General features: G+C 45.3%; 1 protein-coding gene across 12 annotated transcripts in view; it reads right to left on the minus strand.

Annotated features, from left to right (window-relative positions):
• Positions 1–27,842, minus strand: part of scara3 (scavenger receptor class A, member 3) — an 80,130-nt gene that overhangs the window by 46,234 nt on the left and 6,054 nt on the right. For 7 of the 12 annotated variants that reach the window (XM_072499479.1, XM_072499478.1, XM_072499480.1 and 4 more), the window contains exon 3: positions 11,003–11,059. The exons of the other annotated variants lie outside the window; for them this stretch is intronic. In XM_072499479.1, coding sequence (XP_072355580.1) covers positions 11,003–11,059 — 57 coding nt within the window. The remainder of the gene's footprint in view (positions 1–11,002; positions 11,060–27,842) is intronic. 12 annotated transcript variants of the gene reach the window in all.

Raw genomic sequence — 27,842 nt, forward strand, 5'->3', positions numbered from 1 at the left:
TGCATGCCCAAGTCTGCGGCATTTACGCATGGCATTCCGTTTGGCATCCGGTGCCAACCTCGATTTTCGGCTGACGTTGAATTCCCCGCCCAATCGTGTTTCCCGATTCTGGCATTGGCGAATCCCGCTCCTGGTGCTTAGATTCTGGGCCTTGGGTTTAATTTCCACTTACACTGATTAGGGGAAGCTAATTCTATCTTACCCTGTCATTGATTGAACTAGAACTATCTCAGAAGTGTGGGAAATTTTAACTTTGCTTTTAAAAGGCAGTGCACAAGGTTTTTCCATTTTATTTTCCCGCCAACATTGGGACTGTGGTGAATGTATAATGACTGATAATTCACCAGTGCACTGTGTTATGTTATTAACCCTGTGGGTTCTACCTATGGGCCATTGTGTGGCTTCACCCACAGGGGATAAGTTGGGGCATATACGGGCTCCGCCAATGGCTCCACCCCCTTTACAGGAAGTATAAGAGCTGCCGACCTGCAGGGCTGCCTTCAGTATTGTACCGGTCGCAGGCAGGCACAGTTCTAAGCTGATTAAAACCACGGTTTACTTCTCCACGTGTCTTCGAGTGAATTGATGGTCGCATCAGGGAGATTAGTTTGTAAAGAAAGTACTTTGCTTAAAACTTCATTGTGCTAGGAGGGCAGTGCTACAAATCATTTTTGTCAAAAGAAAACACACAGGCAGATTAGAAAGAACAGTTGTTTTCAATCATGTTAAAATGAACCCAGGCATTAAAGTATTCCTGAGTATAGTAATTAGTTTTCTGCAAAAAACAGCTTTACTTTGAAGAGCTAATGTTAACTTGCAGAATAGCAATCTTGCAATGAATGTCGATTTTTGTTTATAATGCATCTTAAATGTGAGGCGGTGTTGGCTGGAAAATAGATTTTCCAGTTTGGCAAGAACTATTATGACTTTCACCCATTTAAAGTGCTGGTGTTTTGTCGACACTGCTTATCTCAGCCAGTTTACCGTTGTTGTTGAAACTAGGAATGGCCTACTGTAAATTATGTCTTCTATGGTCTCATGAGCCATTGAAAATGGTTCTACAGCTTCCATCATAATTTCATCACAATAAGGCCTCAGTCTGAGTTAACTATTTCCCAGCCAAAAGTGCCAGACCTTGCTTTCAATGTGAACTGACACACAGGGCTGGATTTTGCTGCAGACTCCAAGTCCAAATGGGGATCCGGAGCCCACACTTGCCAGCAGCAAGACCAGCGGTGCAATCATCTAGGAGTTGGCCCCTGAATTGTCTGCCTCTGCTCTCGCTGTTATATTAGTGTCAGAGGGCGGGCTTCCAATAAGTTCTAGCACCTCTGTAGCCCCACAGGGAGAAATTTTTTTTTGCCAATAACTATTGGGCCAGCATTTATGCCCATCTCTAACTGCCCTTGAATTGAATTGCTTGAGACAACTGCATTTCTGTTAATCTAGAGTCACATGTAGGCTACGCCTGACCAGATAAGGGTGGCAGATTTCCTTCCAGAAAGGGAAGACAATTTCATGGTGATCTTTAGGCTTTAATTCCAGATATTTATCAAATTCAAATTTCACCATCTGCCATGGTGGAATTCGAGCGTGGGGCCCCAAAGAGTTGCCCTGGGTTGCTAGATTACTGGTTCAGTGACAATACACTATACTACTGCCTCTTGCTGCTGCAATGGTGGGGCATGGACCAGGAGGTCATCTCAACATGGTGGCAGCTTCACTAACCAACAATGAAGGGCTGCAATGAAGATGACCAAAGGCACTAAGGCCATCAGGATGCCGTGGAAGTCCCTCCACAGGAGTGGATGCTGCCCTGATTGCAGTCTTTCATCACTGTGATCCCATCCCATTATGGTGCCTCTGACTCCAAAGCCCCTGAGACAGTCACAGGAAGGCAAACCTCGAATGAGCTGGCAGCCTTGGCGCACAACTGGGGCCAGTGGGAAAGTTCAGGCAATCTCACAAAATGAACCCAAATTGACTGTCCAGCCCCATGGTGCGGGCAGCTGATCCCACTTCCAGCATGACACTGGGAAAGTGGGAGGTGGCGTAGTGTTATTGTCATTGGACTAATAATCCAGAGACCCAGGATAATGATCTGGGGACCCGGGTTCGAATCCCACCATGGCAGGTGGTGGAATTTAAACTCAATAAAATATCTGGAATTAAAAGTCAAATGATGACCATGAAACCGTTGTCGATTGTTCCAAAAACCCATCTGGTTCACTAATGCCCTTTAGGGAAGGAAATTTCTGTCCTTATCTGGTCTGGCCTACTTGTGACTCCAGACCCTGGCAACCCTGCAAAGTCCTCCTTACTAACATCTGGGGGCTTGTGCCAAAGTTGGGAGAGCTGACTCACAGATCAGTCAAGAAACTGCCTGACATAGTAATACTCACAGAATCGTACCTTATAGACAATGTACCAGACAGCACGATTACCATTCCTGAGTACATCCTGTCTCACCGGCAAGACAGACCCAGCAGAGGTGGCGACAGTGGCATACAGTCGGGAGGGAATTGCCCTGGGAGTTCCCAACATCGACTCTGGACCCCTGAGGTCTCCTGTTTTCAGGTTAAACATGAGCAAGGAAACCTCCTGCTGATTACCACGTACCGGCTGATCTAGTAAGCTGATTGGTTGGTGAGTAACTGATATTAGGGACTGTGTATAAATAGCTGGAACTGAAAGAACTGAAAAAGATAATAGATAGGGAACCAAATTTAAAAAATAAAGTGTCATTTATAGTAGAAATCTAGTGGTAAGAAGTATATAGTTAACTGTAACTTATTTTAATTAGTATTTATTTTTGAATTAATTTATTAAATAGTTCAAGAAATAGCAATTAGAGGGGTAAAGTGCTTCATTTTGAGATGTGGGAAGTCCATGAAGCTTCCGGCATTCTGGACAACTATATCTGCAGGAACAGCACCCAATTGCAGCTCCTCACAGACCACATGGATTGGTTGGGGTAGCAGTTGGATGCCCTTAGGAGCTTGCAGGTGGTGGAAAGTGTCATAGATAGGAGTTATAGAGACATGGTTTCACTCAAGATGCAGGAACATCGATGGATGATCGGTAGAAAGGGCAGGCAGTCAGTGCAGGAATCCCCTGTGACTGTCTTGAACAAGTATACCATTTTGGATGTTATTGGGGGAGAATGGTCTATCAGGGGAAAACAGCAGCAGCAGCCAGAGCAGTTGCACCATGGCTCGGTTATTAATCAGGGAGAGACAAAGCGCAGAAGAGCAAGTTATAGGGGACTCTATAGTCAGAGGCACAGATAGGCACTCCTGGGAACGTGAAGGAGACTCCAGGATGGTGTGTTGCCTCCCTGGTGCCAGAGTCCAGGATGTCTCTGATCGGGCAGGGGGCATTCTGAAGGGGGAGGGTGAACAGCCAGTGGTACATATTGGTACTGATGACATTGGCAGGAAGAGTGATGAGGTCCTGCAGCAGGAGTTCAGGGAGTTAGGTAGAAAGTTAAAAAACAGGACCTCTAGAGTTGGAATCTCGGGATTACTCCCTGTGACACGTGCCAGTGAGGCTAGGTATAGGAAGATAGCACAGCTAAACACATGACTAAGCAGCTGGTGTAGGAGAGAGAGTTTCAGATATCTGAACCATTGGGATCTCTTCCAGGGCAGGTAGGACCTGTACAAGAAGGACGGGTTGCATCTAAACTGGAGGGGCATAAATATCCTGGCTGCAAAGTGTGTTGGTGTCACACGGGTGGGTTTGAGCTAGTGTGGCAGAGTGGGTGGGAACCGGAGCAGCAGGTCAGAAGGTGAAATAACTGAGTGAGACCTAGAGGATAGGGCCAGTAAGACTCAGAGGAGGAACGGGCAGGGAGATGTTGCTGACACAGCAGGACTGGTGGTCTGAAGTGCATTTGTTTCAATACGAGAAGTATAACAGGTAAGGGAGATGAAGCTTAGATTAGTACTTGGAAATTGGTACTTGTTGCCATTAGAGACTTGATTGAAGGAGGGTCAGGATTGACAGCTAAACATTCCAGATTTTAGATATTTCAGGCAGGCTGGGGGATGTAAAAAGGATGGAGGAGTTGAACTGGTTAAGGAGAATACCACAGCTGTACTGCGAGAGGACACCTCAGAGAGCTCATGCAGCGAGGCAATATAGGTAGAGCTCAGAAATAGCAAGGGTAACGTCACAATGTTGGGCATTTAATACAGGCCACCCAACAGCTGGAGACAGAGGAACAGATATGGGAAAAGTGTAAAAAGCAATAAGGTTGTTGGGGTGGGTGATTTTAACTTACCCTATATTGACTGGGACTCACTTAGTTCTAGGGTCTTGGATGGGTCAGAGTTTGTAAGAAGCATCCAGGAGGGCCTCTTGAAACAGTATGTAAATAGTCTAACTAGGGAAGGGGCCGCACTGGACCTGGTATTGGGGAATGAGCTCGGCCAGGTGGTCGAAGTTTCATTTCGGGAACAGTGCCCATAATTCAGTAAGTTTTAAGATACTGTTGGATAAAGATAAAGATAACTGTAGTCCTTGGGCGAAGGCTAATTATAACAATATTAGGCAGGAACTGAAGAATCCAGATTGGGGGCGGATATTTGAGGGTAAATCAACATCTGGCATGTGGGAGGCTTTCAAGTGTAAGTTGATAGGAATTCAGGACCGGTATGATCCTGTGAGGAAGAAGAATAAGTATGGCAAGTTTCGGGAATCTTGGATAACGAGGGATATTGTGGGCCTAGTCCAAAAGAAAAAAGAAGCATTTGTAAGGGTTAGAAGGCTGGGAATAGACAAAGCCCATGAGGAATATAAGGAAAGTAGGAAGGAGCTTAAGCAAGGAGTCAGGAGGGCTAAAAGGGGTCACGAAAAGTCATTAAGGAAAATCTCAAGGTTTTTTATACGTATATAAAGACCATCAGGATACCAAGGGAAAGGGTTGCCCACTCAAGGACGGGGGGGGGGGGGGGGGGGGCGGAATCTATGCGTGGAGCCAGGGGAAATGGGCGTGGTATTAAATGAGTACTTTGCATCAGTATTCACCAAAGTGAAGGACTTGGTGTGGATGAGTCTGGGAAGTGTGTGTAGATAGTCTGGGTCACATTGAGATCAAAAAGAAGATGCTTGGGTCTTGAAAAACTTTAAGGTAGTTAAGTCCCCAGGGCCTGATGGGATCTCCCCCAGAATACTGAGGGAGGCAAGGGAGGAAATTGCTGGGGCCTTGCCTTTACAGGGATCTTTGTATTCTCACTGGCTACAGGTAAGATTCCAGAGGACTGGAGAGCAGCTAATGTTGTTTGTTTGTTTAAGTAGAGTGGCAAATATATTCCAGGAAATTACAGGCCGGTGAGCCTTACATCAGGGATAGGGAAATTATTGGAGAGGATTCCTCAAGCCAGGATTTACTTCCACTTGGAAGCAAATGGATGCATTATCGAGAGGCAACATGGTTTTGTGAAGGGGAGGTCATGTCTCTTGAGTTTTTCGAGGAAGTGATGAAGATGCTTGTTGAAGCTGGGGCAGTGGATGTTATCTACATGGAGTTGGTAAAGCCTTTGACAAGGTACCTCACGGCAGATTGGTACAGAAGGTGAAGTCACATGGTATCAGATGGCAAGATGGATACAAAACTGGCTCAGTCATAGAAGACAGAGGGTAACAGTGGAAGGGTGCTTTTATGAATGGAGGGCTGTGACTAGTGGTGTTCCGCAGGGATCAGTGCTGGGACCTTTGCTGTTTGTAGTATATATAAATGATTTGGAGGAAAATGTAACTGGTCTGATTAGTAAGTTTGCGGATGACATAGGGCAGCACGGTGGTGCAGTGGTTAGCACTGCTTCCTCATGGCGCCGAGGTCCCAGGTTCGATCCCGGCTCTGGGTCACTGTCTGTGTGGAGTTTACACATTCTCCCCATGTTTGCATTGGTTTCGCCCCCACCCCCACAACCCAAAGATGTGCAGGGTAGGTCTTTTGGTAACGCTAAATTGACCCTTAAGGGGAAAAAATGAATTGGTACTCTAAATTTTTTTAAAAGCTTGTGGATGACACGAAGGTTGGTGGAATTGCGGATAACAATGAGGACTGTCAGAGAATACAGCAGGATAGAGATCGTTTGGAGACTTGGGTGGAGAGATGCCAGATGAAGATTAATGTGGATGTGAGGCAATGCATTTTGAATGGTATAATACAGGTGGGAAATATACGAGTAAATGGCAGAACCCTTAAGAGTAATGACAGGCAGAGGGATCTGGGTGTATAGGTCCACAGGCCATGAAAGTGGCACCACAGGTGGCGAAGAAAGTCAAGAAGGCATCCGGCATGCTTGCCTTTATCTGATGGGGCACGGAATATAAAAATTGGCAAGTCAACCTTAGTTAAAATCATTGAATTTTCAGTGCAGGAGGCCACATGGCCCATCAACTCTGCACTTAGGCCCATGCCTCCATCCTATCCCCATAACCCAGTAACCCCCACCTAGCATTTTGGACACTATGCGGCAATTTAGCATAGCCAATCCACTTAACCTGCTCATCTTTGGATTGTGGGAGGAAACCAGAGCACCCGGAGGAACCCTACGTGGACTCGGGGAGAACGTGCAAACTCCACACAGTCACCCGTGGCTGGAATTGAACCCGGACCCTGGAGCTGTGAGGCAACAGTGCTAACCACATTGCCACCATGCCACAACATTTGGACTATCATGCTCATTTCTGGTCGCAACACTAACAGAAGGATATGGAGGCTTTGGAGAGGGTACAGAAGAGGTTTATCAGGATGTTTCCTGATGTGAAGGGCATTAGCTATGAGGAGAGATTGGATAAACACGGTTTGTTCTCAATTGAACGATGGAGGTTAAAGGGTGACCCGATAGAAGTCTACAAAATTGAGGGGCATGGACAGAGTGGATAGTCAGATGCGTTTTCACAGGGTGGACGAGTCAATTACCAGGGGATATAGTTTCAAGGTGCGAGGGGCAAAGTTTAGAGGAATTGTGCGAGGAAAGTCTTTTTACACAGATTTTATTGGGTGCCTGGAACTCGCTGTTGGAGGAGGTGGTGGAAGCAGGTGCGATAGTGACGTTTAAGGGTGTCTTGATAAATGCATGAATAGGATGAGAATAGAGGGACACAAGCCCTGGATGTGTAAAAGGTTTAAGGTTAGAGGGGAAGCATGGTCGGCGGAGGATTGGAGGGCTGAAGGGCCTGTTCCTGCGCGGTACGGTTCTTTGCTATTTTTTCAAATTCTATGGCGAGTAATTCACCTCCTGACCCCCCAAAGCCTGTCCACCATTTACAAGGCACAAGTCAAGAGTGTAATGGTTTAATACTCTCCACTTGCCTGGATGAGTGCAGCTCCAACAACACTCAAGAAGCTTGACACCATCCAGGACAAAGCATCACGCTAGATTGCTCCTACTTCCACAAACATTTAAACTCTCCACCACTAACGAACAGTGGCAGCCGTGTGCACCATCTTAAAGATGCACTATAGTAACTCACCAAGTTTCCTTAGACAGCATCTTCCAAACCCATGACCACTACCATCTAGGAACGGATATCCGTGCACCCCACCACCTGGAGGTTCCCCTCCAAGTCACTCACCACCCTGACTTGGAAATATATCGCTGCTCCTTCACTGTTGCTGGAGCAACATCCTGGACCTCCCTCCCTAACAGCACAGTGGGTGTATCTACACCTGAAAGACTACAGAGGTTCAAGAAGGCAACTCACCACCTCCTTTTAAAGGGCAACTAGGGAGGGGCAATAAATGCTGACCTAACCAGCGACGCCCACATCCCATAAATGATTTTTTTAAAAAGTACTCCGGCAACGGGAATGCTTCGGAGAGCCATCCCGCATAGCTCTCCCTTATTCCCACCCCTGCCCTTCCAAGCTCGCCATCACAAGGCTGGGAAAATCCAGCCCCCAGTTTTGGTGTTATTGTGGATGAGAATGATGTGGCGAAGGGGATATCCTTTCCAGCGATCAGAGATGCAGAGAATTGCTTCTACGAAATCTGAAGTGTACGGAATTATTATTGCAAACTTTTAAGGAAGACAAAACAGATTTCTGAAAAGTGGCGTTAACTGATTTGGCGGAGAATCCAGTGAAAAGTTCAGCAGCAGCGGAATGTCTCAATGTCCTGTAATTGGTTTATGATCTGGTTTTGATTTTCGAAGGTCTGAAATGTAGCTGTTCCAAAATTACATTTGCAGCTGTGTCACGCAAGTCAAGATAATGCAAGCCCGAAAACAATAACTCTCCTGAAATAGCTGTGCACTATGGGCCCAAAATTCTGAAGGCGATATTCTCTGTCCCTGAGGCAGTAATTTGACCAAGGACCCTGATCTGCAAGGTTTCCACTCCATGGTAGCTTGGTGGTAATGTCACTGGATGGATAATCCAGAGGTCCAGACAAATGCTCAGGAGATGCAAATTCAAATCTCACCATGGCAGCTGGAAGATTTTAAGTTCAATTATGCTAGACTTATAAATAATGATTGTAAAAGCACCAGATTGTTGTAAAATCCCATTTGATGCATTAATATCCTGTAGGGAAGGACAGCTGGCGATCTTACCTGGTCTGGTTTACATGTGACTCCAGACCCACAGCAATGTGTCTGTCTCCTAGTTGCTCTCGACTACACTATTGAATGCACTGATGACAGCTCATGTCAGATTTGAAATTCTTCAGCCAGTTGGCAGCCGCCTCATCAGCCAGGTGTAGGGCTGTGAAGCTGCCACTGAAACACAGGTCGGGGCACTTGTTGATTAAATGAACAATGGTTTGCAGAGTTGCACATGAGTGAGTCACGGTGCCCAATAGAAGAGGATGTTGCAGCAGGGTCCGACTCCAATGCGAAACCTGTTCAGTTTGACCCATTCGCTGTGCGGGAGGTCGAAGCCTGGGATGTCCAACGTAGAATCACTAACCAAGTGCTGATTCTGGGCTGTTTTGTTGGCATTGTGCAACAGGTCCTTCCACAATCCCGCAGCAGAACTACCTGGCTCTGTCACATTGGTCCAGATCGGCCGCCATGAGATGAGGCGTTTGCTGGGTGGCGGGAGATATCTTCTACCAGTGGCAGATCTGGATTTTTCTGCACTCGTTCTAGCAATCGTGCTGTGCGAACGGCACAACGGATTTGTGGTGGTGCCATGTTGCAGAGCACAACTGGCCAATTTCCATTTGTTGACGGAATACTCCAGAGATGTTCCTTGGGTGACACAGTAGCACAGTGGTTAGAACTGTGGCTTCACATCGCCAGAGACCTGGGTTAGATTCCCAGTTTGGGTCACTGTCTATACAGAGTCTGCACGTTCGCCCCGTGTCTGCGTGGGTTTCCTCCTGGTGCTCCGGTTTCCTCCCACAAGTCCTGAAAGACGTGCTTGTTAGGTGAATTGGACATTCTGAATTCTCCCTCAGCGTACCCGAGCAGGCGCTGTAGTATGGAGACTAGCGGATTTTCACATTAACTTTATTGCAATGTTAATGTAAGCCTAGTTGTGACACTAAGAAAGATTATTATTATCATGGTCTCATTCAGATGGACATTGATCAGTTTGCAGTGCGCAGAGTTCTTCCAGGCAGAAGAACAGTACTCAGCTACTGAGAAGCAGAGAGATAAAGAGGAGGCTCTTAAAAGTTCTGGTGTTGGCTCTCCAAGACGTTTCTGTTAGTTTGCTGATGAGATTCTTGTAAGTCTTCCATTTAGCTGAGACTTTCTGGAGGTGTGGCTTGAAGGTCAGTGTACAGTCCAAAATTAGACCAAGATAGGTAGGTGTAGGGAGGTATTTGGTGCAGTTTAAGTAGAGGTCAGGTTCTTAGTGACTTCTTGCATTGTCTAGGTAGTAAACACATGATACGGTTTTGGCAGCACTTGGTTTAAGGCACCAGCTTTGCCCTCTGAAATGGAAGCCACTGAGTTGTAGGTGGCTCAGCAACACTTGCTCAAGGACAGGTATTAAATCCTGACCTTGCCAGCAATGCTCACATCCCAAGAATGAATAATAAAAGTGATATAAATTACAGGCAATGTAGGGAAGGAGGTGTTTGATCACCCACTGTTAAATTTACAGTCAGCTTTGGAGGCACATATGGTGGCATGCCCAAACTTACAGTGCGACTCTGCCCAGTTGCTGCCTGCCAGATCCAGTGGGACTTATGCTGAGAGCAGATATAGGCCTTAGGAATGACGTGAAGAAAGATGATTAATCAGAGAGAGATCTGTTACCTTTAAAATCCTGTCCCTTAGCTGCATGGCCGGCCAAAACAGTAATGCTCTGCTATATTACTTCCGCTCTCCCTGGGCATTGGGTCCTCCTCTCAAGCATGGCAGAGACTATCCCATTTCCAACACCTTATCTGGCAGTAGCCAGTCTCCTCGCTGGCACTTAAACAGGTGCTGACTGCCCGTATCATGTACACGAATGACTATTTCCTTGTGGTTTGGGATAGGGTCCATGGTTGGACAAAACAACAAATGGAAGTGAAGCCCAGCTGCAGCTCCAGCTGCTTAAAAGGGGGAGGTGAAATTCTGAGGTTGATGATTTAATTCAATCTTACTACAGTGCTAAACAAACAAATCTAACTTAAAATATGGCTGGTACAATACAAATTTGTGAAATAAATGGAAACAAGGATATATATATATATTCTTATATATATAATATATAAGAGCGGCATGGTGGCACAGTGGTTTACACTGTTGCTTCACAGCGCCATGGTCCCAGGTTCGATTCCCCGCTGGGTCACTGTCTATGCGGAGTCTGCACATTCTCCCCATGTCTGCGTGGGTTTCCTCCGGGTGCCCCGGTTTCTTCCCACAAGTCCGAAGGACGTGCTTGTTAGGTGAATTGGACATTCTGAATTCTCCCTGAGTGATCCCGAACAGGCGCCAGAGTGTGGCGACGAGGGGATTTTCACAGTTACTTAATTGCAGTGTTCATGTAAGCATACTTCTGACATAATAAAGATTATTATTATATATTTAAAAACCAACATTTTACTAACCACTTTGTTCACATCTGAAGGAATGCATCTCCTCTTCTTCTCCAGAGAAGTCGTCGTCTAAAAAGCGAAGATATTTATTTAATTACAGATTGTAAACAAAATACTGCAGATGCTGGAAATCTGAAATAAGCACAGCAAATGCTGGAAATACTCAGCAGGTCTGTCAGCATCTGTAGAGAAAGAAACAGAGTTAACGTTACAGGTCAAACAGAACTTGAGTTTTTTTAAAATTTGTTTTCATTTCAGTTTTCCAGCGTCCACAGAATTTTGCTTTTGTAAAGTTAGGATTTCAGAGGTTTAAAACGAGTACAATGATAGGGAAGTGAGGGGGGGGGGGGGGCGGGGGAGCGTGAACAAAATGGAAGGTCCGTGATGGGGAAATGCAGGAGAAATTAAATGACAAAAGAGATAATGATGCAAGGCAAAAGGAAGTGATAATGGTGAAAGTAAAAAAAAGAACAAAAGGTGTGTCTAGGCGATCTGTAATTGGGAAAAGCAGAATCATTGACAACAGCTGACAGCTGCAAATAAAACACACTATAAAACAGGCCAAATGTTACGATCTGAAATTTTCAATTGGACCATTTAACTGTAACTGAGTTGCAGATGCAGAAGCAAATTACTGAAGTTTCTGGTATTCTGAAATATAATCAGAAAATGCTGAAAATACTCAGCAAGTCTGGTAGTATCTATGGAGAGGGAAACAAGGAACCGAAAAAAAGAGTTGAGGGAAGGAGCCAGATCGGACTGGAACAAAGAATTCCCATATTTCTTTCAAAAAGACAGGCATAATGAGGGCCCATACAGGTTGCAAAGTAACACCTTTTATTTAGAGGAAGTGAATGAAGTTGAAGGAGAAGGTTGCTCGATGTGAGAACACATTCAGCCAAGTGGTGGTGGATGGAGAGTGATTGGGTCTTTGTTGGGAACAGAGGTCTCACCTTAAAACAATTAACGCTGCTCCCAGTGTTAAATTGAGGTCGGCCAGCCATTGAGATCATGGGCGTACACCCACCAACGTTTTAGCTGGGAGTGCATGTATCACACCCTGCCCCATAAAATCCAGTGTCTAGTGTCTAGGCATGGAATACAACGGATCTGCTGACCCCAATGGCCAGGGCCTTTTAGTTGCTTTCTTTAAACAGCAATTTGACAGTCTCCAGCCTGATCTCTGTCCTGACATCTCTCTAAAGAAGAAAAGTGACTTACTTACACACAAGCACTGCCGCACGTCCTTTTGTGATTATCGGAATCATAGCTGGGTGGGCCTGTATCGAAATGAAAGACTGGCTGCCAAGGGAACAGGAAAGTAAGATGGAGTGTCCAGGAACACTGACTTCCAATCTGACTGACTGTTTCTTGCCCACACCTATTGATGGAGCAGCTGGTTCAATCTTGTAACAGACAGATTTGGACCATGCTAATACGCATGGATTTAAGAGTAGAAATTCCTGTCCTAAACCATAACCTTAGTTTTTCACACATTAATTGCTGCTCCCCTACACGAGTCTGATGAGCAGCATAATAATGAAGTTTCTGGAAGCAATGGATCAAACTTTGCAAACTGACAATAATCAACTTTTTAAAATCCTAAGTGCGTCTCCCTGCCTCACAGTTTGCACATGTGGCTGGAAACAGCTTTGTTTCACTAGTGGCCGAGCACTATCTCAAAATGATGCAATAGCATTTTGTTTCCATTCAGGAGGTCACAGGATTTAATGGGCCACTGGTATCATTTATTAGCAGAGGATCAGGAAGCAATGTAGAAGATAATGGGTGGGATTTACTGACCAACCTGCCGCGTATTTATCGGCGGCGGAGGCAACCCGCCAGTGGGATTTACCGATCTTGCAGTTGTCGATGGGATTTCCCGGTGACTACGCCCCTCGTGGCTGGGAAACCCATGCACAGACCAGAATAAGCCGCCAGCGTGAACAGCTGGTAGATCGCGCCCAATGTGTGAAATAGTATATCTCCAAGTCCCTTTCTGATCTATCTGGGATTCACAGCAGAGCAATGCTTAATATGATTACAGTTAAGCTGGAAGACAATAGATGATGCATGCCATCTCCTTTCACAAAACATGCACACATCCAAAGGCACTACAATAGCATAAGAACAAAAGGAATAAGAGAAGACCATTCGGCCCCTCAAGCCTGCTCCCCCACTCAATAAGATCATGGCTGTTTTGCTTGTGTCCTTAACTCTACTTCTCTGATTGATCCCCATCACGCTGGACTCTCTTGTAGAGCAAGAGCCTGTTTAACTCAGCATTGAATGTATTTAGCCTCCACTGATCTCTGGAATTCTAAAGGTGAATGACCCTCTGAGAGAAGAAATTCCTCCTCATAACCGTCTTAAATAGGAGAGCCCCTTATTTTTAAAATGTGCCCTTTGACTCGAGATTCCCGGGCAAAAGGAAACATCCCCTCAGCATCTACCCTGCCAAGTCTCCTCAGAATTCTTTCTATGTTTCACTGGATATAGGCCCAACATGCTCAACCTTTCCTCACAAGACAAATTCCTTCATGCCAGAGATCATCCTAGTGAACCTTCTCTGAACTGCTTCTAACACAAATATGTCCCTTTTAAAGTAAGGTGACCTAAACTGTAACAATATTATAGGTATCATCTCACCAATGCCTTGTAAGTTATAACAAGCCTTCCCTACTTTTATACTCCATACCCCTTGCAATTAAGGAGGCGTTCATTCTATTTACTTCCCTAATTATTTGCTGCACCTGCATGCTGACTTTTTGTAAGTCATGTGCAAGGACACCCAGATCCCTTAGTGCAGCACTCTCCATTTAAATAATATGCTGCTTGTCTTTTCTTTCTGCCAAAGTAGACAACCTTACATTTTCCCACATTGTACTTCATCTGCCGAACTTTTGCCCATTTACTCAACTGTTCCTTTGCAGACTCTTTGTATACCCCTCACAACTTTGTTCTCTCTTTGTATTGTCAGCAAATGTAGCTACAATGCAGGTAGTTGAAGGGGGAGCAGTGGTGTAGTAGTATTGTCGCTGGACTAGTAATGCAGAGACCAGAATATGCACTGGGGACTCGGGTTCAAATCCCAGCATGACAGGTCATGAAATTTGAATTCAATAAAAAAATACCTGGAATGAGAAGTCTAATGATGACCATGAAACCATTGTCGTGAAAACCCATTTGGTTCACTAATGCCTTTTAGGGAAGGAAACCCTGACTTGGTCTGGCCTATATGTGACCTCCAGAGCCTCAGGGAAGGGCAATGAACCTGGCCCAGCGAGCTAGCGATACCCACATCCCACAAATGAAAAAAAGCCCCTTCATCCAAGACATCAATATAGATCAGTGCCAATTAAAATTATCATGACATCAAACTGTTTTTTATTCCAGGCAACTGCTAGAGCTGGCCAGCTTGTATCACCGAAATCACAAATACTTTATTCCATCATCTAAATGCATACATCCAATTCAGCACCAGCAAAACAGGGCCATACATTTTTACCAGTGATACCTTCTCAAATGTGCATGGAATCAGTGAACGCGACTATGCTTCCGCTGTGCACAATCCCATTCCATGCAAAAATAAACTAGTGTGAGGGTACCAACATGGAGAATAATCCAGCACCATTCCCATTTCTCTGGGATTCATAAGCTTTTCTTTGAAAACATTTAGGGCAGGATTCTCTGATCGCGTTCGTCGATTGGCCGGAGAATCCGTTTTTACTCCAAAATCGGGGGGGCGGCGCCGTTTTCTGGACGTACCGTCCCCTCAAAATCGACGTAATCGCTGAGAATGCCGCACACGTCGGGGCGGCCTCAGGATGTCACCTGAGGCCCTCCCCCGGTGCTCCGCTCCCAATGGGTAGACTTCCCGACGGCATCAGTCGCATGTCCTCTCAGTTTTCGGGGAACTCGCGCGGCGGCGGCTGCGGACTGTGTCCAGTGCTGCCACAGTCGGGGGGGGGGGGGGGGGGGCGCTGTTCCGCTTGCCATGGGGGCTTCGGCGGGGGCTGCGGGGACTGGTGGGGGGGTAGTCCGGGGGTGGCAAGGGGGGTTACAGGGAGGCACTATCTGGCACGCCGGGTCCGCGCGCGGCCGGAGCCATGTTGTACAGCGTGGCTGCTGCAGATCATCGCCTTGCACATGCGCGGCCACGGACCCAGCAATTCTCAATCCGTATCTGCAGGTAAAACGGGGGGCTTTACGTGGCGCGGCTTCTAGCCCCCCATCAGGCGGAGGAGCATCGGTGCGGGGGCGCCGCCGACTTTTTCATTGTAAAACTAGACACTTCCTCTAGACATAGTATCAAAATCGGAAAATCCAGTCCTTAGTGTCTTCCAATTTTTGAATCAAGAAGTGTTTGGGAAGTTTCTTCATGTAGATTTTGGATATCCACTATGAGCATTTATGCCACCTATATCCAAAAGCAGAGCATGCTGACAGAACCCATGCATTCAGCAGATAATTGGGAATATTTAGGCCGATCAGTTGGGCAAGAACTCCAGAACAGCTGCATTGTCTCAGCTCAGGCCTTCCATTAAAACCCATCGATCATTATTAAAACAAGGCATGATCACAGGAGTGGTCTTATCCTTAGAACAGCCTTGGTCTCCTTCACTGTTCTGTATTATTTCAGCCTTTACAATTGTTAGATGGAAAATCATAGTTGGTGTAGAGCAATAAGAACCCTGCAAATGCCACTCTGCATGTGCTGGAGAGAAGGAACTGGCTCAGGAATCCCTTGTGTAAGGGTGTTCATAATCATTCTGACGGAGTTAAAACTGGCACAAAAAAAACACTTGTTGGAGTTTTAATCCCAAAGGCTCCCAAACAGAGATTTAATGTGGGATATACTATTATAGTTTGTGTCACTGCAGACGTCACTGGCGTTGCCATGACAACACTCCCATTGTAAGCATCAGAACTTTGCTTCACCTGTGTCCTTGAGTGCGGCAGCATGGCCAGTAATCATGTGGGAACATAACTCAGAAGGTGTCTGGCCCTTGCTCTTCATTGGCTTCGAACTGTATCACAAGTGAATTCCCTCTACAAACGTACTAAATAAACTCCCTGGATGCAAGTGCCGATAGGAATGTTTAGAATATGCAGTGCTTGTGCTGCAGGATATTGTGATTTGTGGTTATAATAATAATAATCTTTATTATCGTCACATGTAGGCTTACGTTAACACTGCAATGAAGTTACTGTGAAAATCCCCTAGTCGCCACACTCCAGCGCCTGTTCGGGTAACCGAGGGAGAATTCAGAATGACAATTCACCTAACAAGCGCGTCTTTCAGGGCTTTTGGGAGGAAACCCGTAGGTACCAGTTCCTAACTCATTGTGTTCTTCCCTTTCTGTGAAGAGAACAAGTTTTCACAGGTGTAACTTCAACTGACCGGAATACTACTGCTATCTTTGGTGTGTGGGCCTGCATGAATGTCATTCAGTAGCATATTATAGAATGGCAACATTATGATAATCATTAGCTTGGTTCCCTTTTTTCCTTGCCTATTGTTTCTAATGCAGCAGTGTACACCCATCCACAAAGAGTGCACAGCAAAGGGCAGTGTTTACAGATTACAAGGATATTTTTGAGGAGGTAAAGGAGCATTGAGGAGGTAAAGGATTATCATCTGTTGTGCATACTGGAGAGGATGTTGAAGACAAACATCCAGGACCAGCATCAGGTTGCACCTGCTTTTCATTGTCAGGGAAATATTCACTTATATGAAAATAGTCAGCATGTACCATGAAACGACTGGCACAAACCGGATGCCACAGAGTGGAGGGCCAGGCAGAAGGAGTGGTGTTGGCTGGCTGACAGCAGTGCCAGTTGAACATCCCAAAGCACCTATTGCAAGAGGACTAATCAGGTCAGAAGCTGAGTCTAGACCCCAGATGGACCACACATCTAATCAATGGAAGGTCGGTACCCTTCCCCTCTCTTGCTGTGTACTAGTGGCTGGCTTATCTCCTGCAGCGGCTGAGATCATTTCTGAGGGAACGATGAAATAATTATAAAATATAAACTAACACTTCAATTCTCAAGGCTCAGCATCCCTAGCTCATTCAGCACAAAATGAGCTATCTGAACACGGTTCCCCAGTTTCAGAATGTATAGGAACTGCAGAACCTTTCCTTGAAAGCGTTTAGAGGACAGGGGCACACCAGTTAGAGAATGTTTAACTCTGCCTACAGCCATATTAGTCTGAAAACGCCTGTTCTCGGAAGAATATTTAACCTAAAGTTTCCTTTTTTAAAGAAATTAAAACTGTCGGGATGCTCCGTTTTGCCGAAATTAAAACCTATCTTCGGTTACTCAAGTGGCCACGGGTAAGGCCACTTGTATACAGTTTGCTGGTTAGATCAGCGAATTTATTCAGAAAATAATATGTACATAACTCCTGAGAGCCAGAGCTTTAAAAAAAGATTATCCGTTAGACTGCAATTTATATTTTTTTAAATAAGGGGCGGGTTTCTTCATCCTGCCGCAGCAGGGATTGACCGTTTCGCTGGCTGGTCAATGGGATTTCCCATTGTGGAGCAGCCCCACGCCGACGGGAAACACCCGGGCTGCCGGCAAAATGGAGCATCCCGACGGCGGAGAATCCAGCCCGAGATTTCTCAGAAAACTAAAGCTTAAGTCTGCAACTCTGACATAAAAAGGAGTTGACTAATGGTATCGACCATTTCACATTGGTGGGGTGACGGTGTCGCAGTGGTAATGAACTTACCTTGTAATCTAGTGGCTCAGGCTAATGCTCTAGGGACATTGGCTCAAAGGCAGCTGAAATTTAAATGCAATTGAAAAATCTGGAATGTAAAGGTAGTCTCAATAATGATGATCCTGAAACTATCATCGATTGTCACAAACATACATCTAATTCAATAATGCCCTTTGGGGAAGGAATTCGACCATTCTTGCATGGTCAGCCTAAATGTGACTCCAGACCCACAGCAATGGTTGATTCTTAACTGCCCCCTGGTCACTAGATTACTCGGTAAGTTCATTACCACTGCGACACCGTCACCCCACCAATTTGAAACGGTCTATACCATTAGTCAACTCCTTAACTGCCCTCTGAAATGGCTTAACGACCTATTACATTTAAGGAAAATTAGGGATGGACAACAAATGGTAAGGTGAAGGGCGCCAACATCCATTAAAGAAAGAGCCTTTCTCCCTCTTTTGAATGGGAGACCAACATGCAGATAATCCAGGCAGAAACCATAGCTCGTAGGAAATCCAGTGCAACAACTCCTTTTAAAGGGTTGGAGCTTGTAGTTAAAGGGATATTCATAGGAAAATGAATTAAACAGGACACAATATCTGGCAACATGCTCCTTTGATGATGTGTAGTTGGAGGCTTTATTGCAGAAGGTGCATCAAAGGAAGATGGAGCTACTTGAAGCCTAACCCTCCTGTAAAAGCACAGATGACACGGCTGCACAGTGGTTAGCACTGTTGCTTCACAACACCAGGGTCCCAGGTATGATTCCTGCTTGTTTCACTGTTTGTGCAGAGTCTGCAGTTCTCCCTGTGTCTGCATGGGTTTCCTCCGGGTGCTCCGGTTTCCTCCCACAAGTCCTGAAAGACGTGCTTGTTAGTGAATTGGACATCCTGAATTCTCCCTCAGTGTACCCGAACAGGCATCGGAGTCTGGCGACTAGGGGCTTTTCATAGTAACTTCATTGCAGTGTTAATGTAAGCCTACTTGTGACAATAATAAAGATTATTATTATTAGATGAAAGTCTGCATAGATGGAATTTATTAAGTCTCTGCAAGTCTTCAATACCTGGCTTGATAATATCAGTAGCAAGTTAAAACTGTTCCTCAATTTCTTCTCGACAACAAGGACTCCTACATCAGACTCCTATTTATTGATTACAACTCCGCCTTCAACACCATATCCCAGCCAAGCTCATATCAAAGCTCCAAAACCTAGGACTTGGCTCCCCACTCTGCAACTGGATCCTCGGTTTTCTGACCAACAGACCACAATCAGTAAGAATGAACAACAACACCTCCTCCACAATAGTCCTCAACACCGGGACCCCGCAAGGCTGCGTACTTAGCCCCCTACTCTACTCCCTGTACACACACGACTGCGTGGCAAACTCCATCTACAAGTTTGCTGATGATACGACCATAGTGGGCCGGATCTCGAATAACAAGTCAGAATACAGGAGGGAGATTAAGAACAGAGTGGAGTGGTGCAGCGACAACAATCTCTCCCTCAATGCCAGCAAAACTAAAGCGCTGGTAATTGATTTCAGGAAGCAAAGCACCCCTGTCAGCATCAACGGGGCCAAGATGGAGACGGTTAGCAGGTTCAAATTCCTAGGGGTGCACATCTCCAAAAATCTGTCCTGGTCCACCCACATCGACGTTACCACCAAGAAAGCACAACAGCGTCTATAATTCCTCAGGAAACTAAGGAAATTTGGCATGTCCACATTAACCTTAACCAACTTTTACAGATGCACCATAGAAAGCATCCTATCTGGCTGCATCACAGCCTGGTATGGCACCTGCTCGGCCCAGGACCGCAAGGAACTTCAGAGAGTCGTGAACACCGCCCAGTCCATCTCACGAACGTGCCTCCCATCCATTGACTCCATCTACACCTCCTGCTACCTGGGGAAAGCGGAAAGCATAATCCAAAACCCCTCCCACCCGGCTTACTCACTCTTCCAACTTCTTCCATCGGGCAGGAGATAAGTCTGAGAACACGCACGAACAGACTCAAAAACAGCTTCTTCCCCGCTGTTACCAGACTCCTAAATGACCCTCTTATGGACTGACCTCATTAACACTACACCCCTGTATGCTTCATCCGATGCCGGTGCTAATGTAGTTACATTGTATACCATGTGTTGCCCTATTATGTATTTTCTTTTCTTCCGTTTTCTTCCCATGTACTTAATGATCTGTTGAGCTGCTCGCAGAAAAATACTTTTCACTGTACCTCGGTACACTGACAATAAACAAATCTAATCCAATCAGGCATTTAACTGTGGGCCCCATCAAGCATGAGACACACTTTAGTTTCAAATGTCTGGACGGTACTGAATCAATCATTGTACACTCAGCATAACTGAACTGAAAGTGGATGGTTTTCTTGAAGGTGGAGGTGGCAGCTTAGGCTATTAGGGGATTTCTTAGTGTCATCGGCATTATTTAGGCAAAGGTTGGGGCTAGTCTAACAGGCATTCACTCTTCTCCTTGTATGATGGCAATGGTTACCCCTAAAGTACAGGCATACATGAAGGGTCTATATATGCTGACTGTGGCTAAAGAGGGTGCAGACCAGGTGTCATTTCAATTACATTTACTGGCTATATATCAACAATTCTCATTGACCCGATCATGTAATATGACCAGTATAGAGAGGTGGTCACTCTGCAGGCTCAGACTCTGCAGGCAGGAAGGGAATGGGTGACCATCAGCCAGAGCAAGAAAGCGAAGCAGGTAGTGCAGGAATCTCCTGTGGCTATTCCCCTGCAGAACAGATATACCGCTTTGGATACTGTTGAGGGGAATGGCCTCTCAGGGAAAAACAGCAACAACCAAACTCGTGGCACCACGGTCGGTTCTGCTGCAGAGGGGAGGGGTGATAAGTGTGACAGTGCAATAGTTATAGGGGATTCAACTGTAAGGGGAATAGACAGGCGTGCCTGCGGCCGCAAACGAGACTCCAGGATGGCCTCCCTGGTGCTAGGGTCAAGGATGTCCCGGAATGGGTACAGGACATTTTGGAGGGGGAGGGTGAACAGCCAGTGGTCGTGGTACACATCGGTACAAACGACATAGGTAAAAAAAAGGCATGAGGTCCTAAAAGCAGAATACAGGGAGCTAGGAAGGAAGTTAAGAAATCGGACCTCGAAGGTAGTGATCTCAGGATTACTACCAGTGCCACGTGCTAGTCAGAGTAGAAATGACAAAATAAATAGGATGAATACGTGGCTGAAGGGATGGTGTCAGGGGGAGGGTTTCAGATTCCTGGGGCATTGGGACCGGTTCTGGGGGGAGGTGGGACCTGTACAAACTGGACGGGTTACATCTGGGCAGGACTGGAACTGATTTCCTAGGGGGGCTATTTGCTAGAGCGGTTGGGGAGTGTTTAAACTAATGTGGCAGGGGGATGGGAACCGATGCAGGAAGTCAGAAGGTAGTAAAACAGGGACAGAAACAAAAGGCAGTAAGGGGGAAAGTGTTAGGCAGAGAAGCCATAGTCAAAAACAAGGTACAGTGACTGAGGGGCGCTCAGTGAATAGGCCCAGTAATACTAAAAGGAATAAAACGGGAAGTAAAAACATAAATGGAAAGCAACATGGCAGGTTGTTACATGAAGATATGGGTTCAACGACAAGGAAAATTAGGAGAAAAGTTAAGAGGAAAAATAACTTAGGAGAGGTTACTGATCGAGGTGTTAAGATTCAAAACAGAGGTATAAAAGCCAACATAAGTGTACTTTACCTGAATGCTCGTAGTATTCGGAATAAGGTAAATGAGTTGATGGCACAAATCATCGTGAATGACTATGATTTAGTGGCCATTACTGAAACATGGTTAAAGGATGGTCACGACTGGAGAGTTAAATATCCAAGGGTATCAAACTATTCGGAAGGACAGAGTGGATGACAAGGGAGGTGGTGTAGCTCTGTTATTTGATGATCACGGGCAATAGTAAGGGATGACATCGGTGCTATGGAGGATAAGGTTGAATCCATTTGGGTGGAAATCAGGAATAGTAAGGCGAATAAGTCACTGATAGGAGTAGTCTATAGGCCACCAAATAGTAATATTATGGTGGGGCAGGCAATAAACAAAGAAATAACTGTTGCATGTAGAAATGGTACAGCAGTTATCATGGGGGATTTTAATCTACGTGTCGATTGGTTTAACCAGGTCTGTCAAGGCAGCCTTGAGGAGGAGTTTATAGAATGTATCCATAATAGTTTCCGAGAACAGTATGTAATGGAGCCTACGAGGGAACAAGCGGTCCTAGATCTGGTCCTGTGTAATGAGACAGGATTGATCAATGATCTCATAGTTAGGGATCCTCTCGGAAGGAGCGATCACAATATGGTGGAATTTAAAATACAGATGGAGGGTGAGAAGTTTCTACAAATATATAAAACAAAAAGGAGTGGCTAAGGTAAATATTGGTCCTTTAGAGGATGAGAAGGGAGATTTAATAATGGGAGCTGAGGAAATGGCTGAGGAACTAAACAGGTTTTTTGGGTCAGTCTTCACAGTGGAAGAGACAAATAACATGCCAGTGACTGATGGAAATGAGGCTATGACAGGTGAGGACCTTGAGATGATTGTTATCACTAAGGAGGCATGATGGGCAAGCTAATGGAGCTAAAGGTAGACAAGTCTCCTGGCCCTGATGGAATGCATCCCAGAGTGCTAAAAGAGATGGCTAGGGAAATTGCAAATGCACCAGTGATAATTTACCAAAATTCACTAGACTCTGGGGTGGTCCCGGCGGATTGGAAATTAGCAAACGTAACACTACTGTTTAAAAAAGGAGGTAGGCAGAAAGCGGGAAATTATAGGCCAGTTAGCTTAACTTTGGTAGTAGGGAAGATGCTGGAATCTATCATCAAGGAAGAAATAGCGAGGCATCTGGATGGAAATTGTCCCATTGGGCAGACACAGCATGGGTTCATAAAGGGCAGGCCGTGCCTAACTAATTTAGTGGAATTTTTTGAGGACATTACCAGTGCAGTAGATAACGGGGAGTCAATGGATGTGGTATATCTGGATTTCTAGAAAGCTTTTGACAAGGTGCCACACAAAAGGTTGCTACATAAGATAAAGATGCATGGCTTTAAGGGTAAAGTAGTAGCATGGATAGAGGATTGGTTAATTAATAGAAAGCAAAGAGTGGGGATTAATGGGTGTTTCTCTGGTTGGCAATCAGTAGCTAGTGGTGTCCCTCAGGGGTCAGTGTTGGGCCCACAATTGTTCACAATTTACATAGATGATTTGGAGTTGGGGACCAAGTGCAATGTGTCCAAGTTTGCAGATGACACTAAGGTGAGTGGTAAAGCAAAAAGTGCAGAGGATACCGGAAGTCTGCAGAGGGATTTGGATAGGTTAAGTGAATGGGCTATGGTCTGGCAGATGGAATACAATGTTGACAAATATGAGGTTATCCATTTTGGTAGGAATAACAGCAAAAGTGATTATTATTTAAATGATTAAATATTAAAACATGCTGCTGTGCAGAGAGACCTGGGTGTGCTAGTGCATGAGTCGCAAAAAGTTGGTTTACAGGTGCAACAGGTGATTAAGAAGGCAAATGGAGTTTTGTCCTTCATTGCTAGAGGGATGGAGTTTAAGACTAGGGAGTTTATGCTGCAATTGCATAAGGTGTTAGTGAGGCCACACCTGGAGTATTGTGTTCACTTTTGGTCTCTTTACCTGAGAAAAGACGTACTGGCGCTGGAGGGTGTGCAGAGGAGATTCAGTACGTTAATCCCAGAGTTGAAGGGGTTGGATTACGAGGAGAGGTTGAGTAGACTGGGACTGTACTCATTGGAATTTAGAAGGATGAGGGGGGATCTGATAGAAACATATAAGATTATGAAGGGAATAGATAGGATAGATGCGGGCGGGTCAAAGCAGAACTAGGGAGCATAGCCTCAAAATAAGGGGAAGTAGATTTAGGACTGAGTTTAGGAGGAACTTCTTCACCCAAAGGGTTGTGAATCTATGGAATTCCTTGCCCAGTGAAGCAGGAGAGGCTCCTTCATTAAATGTTTTTAAGATAAAGATAGATAGTTTTTTGGAGAATAAAGGGATTAAGGGTTATGGTGTTCGGGCCGGAAAGTGGAGCTGAGTCCACAAAAGATCAGCCATGATCTCATTGAATGGCGGAGCAGACTCGAGGGGCCTGATGGCCTACTCCTGCTCCTAGTTCCTATGTTCTTATGTTCACCATCCTCTGCGAAGAAGTAGCTCCTCCTTATCTCAGTTCTAAATCTATCACATTTCAACCTGTATCTGTGACTTCTCGATATAGATTGCCACTTAAGGGGGAATATTTTGTCTACGTTTATTTTATCAATCCCTCTTAGTATTTAATACTTTGATCAGATCCCTACTCATTCTTCGAAACTCCAGCGAGGAACTCCAGCAAGTATAAGCCCAAACCGTTCGATCTCTCCTCGAACGTCAATCCTTTCATCCCCGGAATCAATGTGGTGAACCTCCTCTGAACTGCCTCCAATGCCACCATATCCTTCCACCGCACTTCTATTCGGGCACAACTCGGCCGATGGATCGCACCTACAATGTTTTGGCCTCAACTGCTTTCCGTGGCGGGGAATTCCAGTGACTCACCACTCTCTGGGTGAAGAAATTTCTCTTCATCTCAATCCTAAATGGTTTAGCCCGTTTCTTCAGACTGTGATCCCTGGTTCTGGACTCCCCTACCATCAGAAACATCCATTATGCATCTACCCTGTCTAGTCCTGTTAGAATTCATTCTCCTAAACTCCAGCGAATACAAGCCTAACTTACTCAATCTCTCCTTGTACGTTAGTCCCACCATCCCAGGAATCAGTCTGGTAAACTCTTGCCGCACTCCTTCTGTAGAAAGAACATCATTGTTCAGATATGGAGACCAAAACTGCACACGTATTCCAGGTATAGTCTCACCAAGGCCCTGTTTAATTGCAGCAAGACAACTTGCTGCTGTACTGGAATCCTCTCGCTATGATGGACAGCATACCATTTGCCTTCTTTATCGCCTGCTCCATCTGCATGCTTACAATCAGTGACTGATGTACAAGGACACCCAGGTCTCACTGCACATTCTCCTCTCTCAATCTGTAGCCATTTAAATAATAATCTGCCTTCCTGTTTTTGCTGCCACATTTCTCCATATTATACTGCATTTGCAATGCATTTGCATGCACACACTCAACTTGCCCAAATCACACTGAAGCATCTCTGTATCCTCCTCACTGCTCACCTTCTCACCCAACTTTGTGTCATCTGCAAATTTGAGATATTACATTTCGTTCCCTCATCTAAATCATTAATAACTATTGTGAATAGCTGGGGTCCTAGCACTGAATCCTCCGTTACCACATTATTCAATGCCTGCCATTTAATAATAATAATCTTTATTAGTATCAGAAGTAGACTTACATTAACACTGCAATGAAGTTATTGTGAAAATCCTCTAGTTACCACACCACGGTGCATGTTCAGGTACACTGAGGGAGAATTCAGAATGTCCAATTCACCTAACAAGCACGATAATTCGGGACTTTGTGGGAGGAAACTGGAGCGCACGGGGAGAACGTGCAGACTCCTCACAGACAGTGACCCAGCAGGGAATCGAACCCAGGTCCCTGGCACTGTGAAGCAACAGTGCTAACCACTGTGCTACCATGCCACCCATTTGGAAAAAGTCATGTTTATTCCTACTCTTTGTTTCCTGTCTGCCAATCCGTTTTCTATCCATCTGAAGACACTACCCCTAATCCCATGCACTTTAACTTTACAAGCTAATCTCTTATGTGGGACTTTGTCGAAAGCCTTCTTAAAGTCAAAATAAGCACATTCACTGGCTCCCCCTCATCAACTCTACCCGTTATATCCTCAAAGAATTCCAGTAGATTTGTCAAGCATGATTTCCCTTTCGTAAATCTATGCTGATTCTGTCTGATACTGCAACTGTTCTCCAAGTGCTCTGCTAATGGACTCTAGCATTTTCCCCACCACTGACTGGCTCATTGGTTTATAATTCCCTGTTATCTCTCTACCTCCCTTTTTAAATAGTGGGGTAACAGTAGCAACATACAATCCATAGGAATTGCTTCAGAGTCTACAGAAATTTGGAATATAACCACCAATGCATCCACTATTTCTAGAGCCACTTCTTTAAGTAATACTCTGGGCCTTTGTAACCACCAATTTCCCCAACACCATTTCCCTACTAATGCTGATTTCCTTTAATTTCTCCCTCTCACTAAACTCTGTGTTCCCCAACATTTCTGGTATGTTATTTGTGTGTTCCTTTGTGAAAACAGAACCAAAGTGTGCATTTAGTTGGTCAGCCATTTTGTTGTTCCCCATTATAAATTTCCCTGTTTCTGACTGTAAGGGTTTTCACCAATCTTTTTCTCTTCATATACATGGTGTTGGGGAACTTGATGTGATTGAAGGACGATAAATCCCAGAGTACTTAAGGAAATAGCCCTAGAAATAGTGGGTGCATTGGTGGCCATCTTCCAAGATTCTACAGACTCTGGAAAAGTTCCAACAGATTGGGGGTAGCTAATGTAACCCCACTATTTAAAAGGGGGGGGGGAAGAGAGAAACCAGGGAGTTATAGACTAGCAAGCATGGCAAATGCTACTGTCCATTATAAAAGATTTAATAGCAGAGCACTTAGAAAACAGTGGCAGGATTAGACACAGTCAGTTTGGATTTATGAAGGGGAAAATTATGTTTGACTAATCTACTGGAATTCTTCGTGGATGTATCCAGTAGAGTTGACGGGAGGGGGGGGGGCAGATGATGCGGCTCATTTGAACTTTCAATAGGCTCTCAACAAGGAGATTAGCGTGTAAAATTAAAGCTCATGGGATTGGGGGTAGTGTATTCAGATGGATAAAAAGTGGTTGGCAGACAGGAAACAAAGATGATCAGGGGAATAGATAGAGTAGACAGTCAGAGACTTTTTCCCCGGGTGGAACAAACCATTACAAGCGGACATAAATTTAAGGTGAAAGGTGGAAGATATAGGAGGGATATCAGAGGTAGGTTCTTTACCCAGAGAGTAGTGGGGGCATGGAATGCACTGCCTGTGGAAGTAGTTGAGTCGGAAACATTAGGGACCTTCAAGCAGCTATTGGATAGGTACATGGATTACGGTAAAATGATATAGTGTAGATTTATTTGTTCTCAAGGGCAGCACGGTAGCATTGTGGATAGCACAATTGCTTCACAGCTCCAGGGTCCCAGGTTCGATTCCGGCTTGGGTCATGGTCTGTGCGGAGTCTGCACGTCCTCCCCGTGTCTGCATGGGTATCCTCCGGGTGCTCCGGTTTCCTCCTACAGTCCAAAGATGTGTGGGTTAGGTGAATTGGCCAATGATAAATTGCCCTTAATGTCCAAATTGCCCTTGGTGTTGGGTGGAGGTGTTGAGTTTGGGTAGGGTGCTCTTTCCAAGAGCCGGTGCAGACTCAAAGGGCCGAATGGCCTCCTTCTGCACTGTAAATGCAATGATAATCTATGATTAATCTAGGACAAAGGTTCGGCACAACATCGTGGGCCGAAGGGCCTGTTCTGTGCTGTATTTTCTATGTTCTATCTATGTTCTATAAAGGGTGGGAATAAACGGGTCTTTTACCAAATGACAGGCAGTGACTAGTGTGGTACCACAGGGATGAGTGCTCTGACCTCAGCAATTCACAATTGATATTAATGATATAGATGAGAGAGCTAAATGTAATATCTCCAAATTTGCAGATGACACAAAGTTGGGTGAGAGGGTGAGCTGTGATAAGGATGCAGAGATGCTTCAGTGTGATTTGGATAAGTTGAGTGTGTAGGCAAATGCACTGCAGATGCAGTATAACATGGATGAATGTGAGGCTATCCACTTTGGTAGCAAAAACAGAAAGGCATCTGAATGCCATAGATTGGAAGAGGGGAATGTGCAACAAGACCTAGGTGTCCTCATACCCCCAGTCACTGAAGGTAAGCATGCTGGTGTAGCCGACAGTAAAGAAGGCAAATGGTACGTTGGCCTTCACAGCAAAAGGATTCGAGTACAGGAGCAGAGATGTCTTGTCCCAATTATACAGG

The sequence above is a fragment of the Scyliorhinus torazame genome, chromosome 4 (assembly GCF_047496885.1).
Source record: "Scyliorhinus torazame isolate Kashiwa2021f chromosome 4, sScyTor2.1, whole genome shotgun sequence".
Taxonomy (NCBI): Eukaryota; Metazoa; Chordata; class Chondrichthyes; order Carcharhiniformes; family Scyliorhinidae; genus Scyliorhinus; species Scyliorhinus torazame.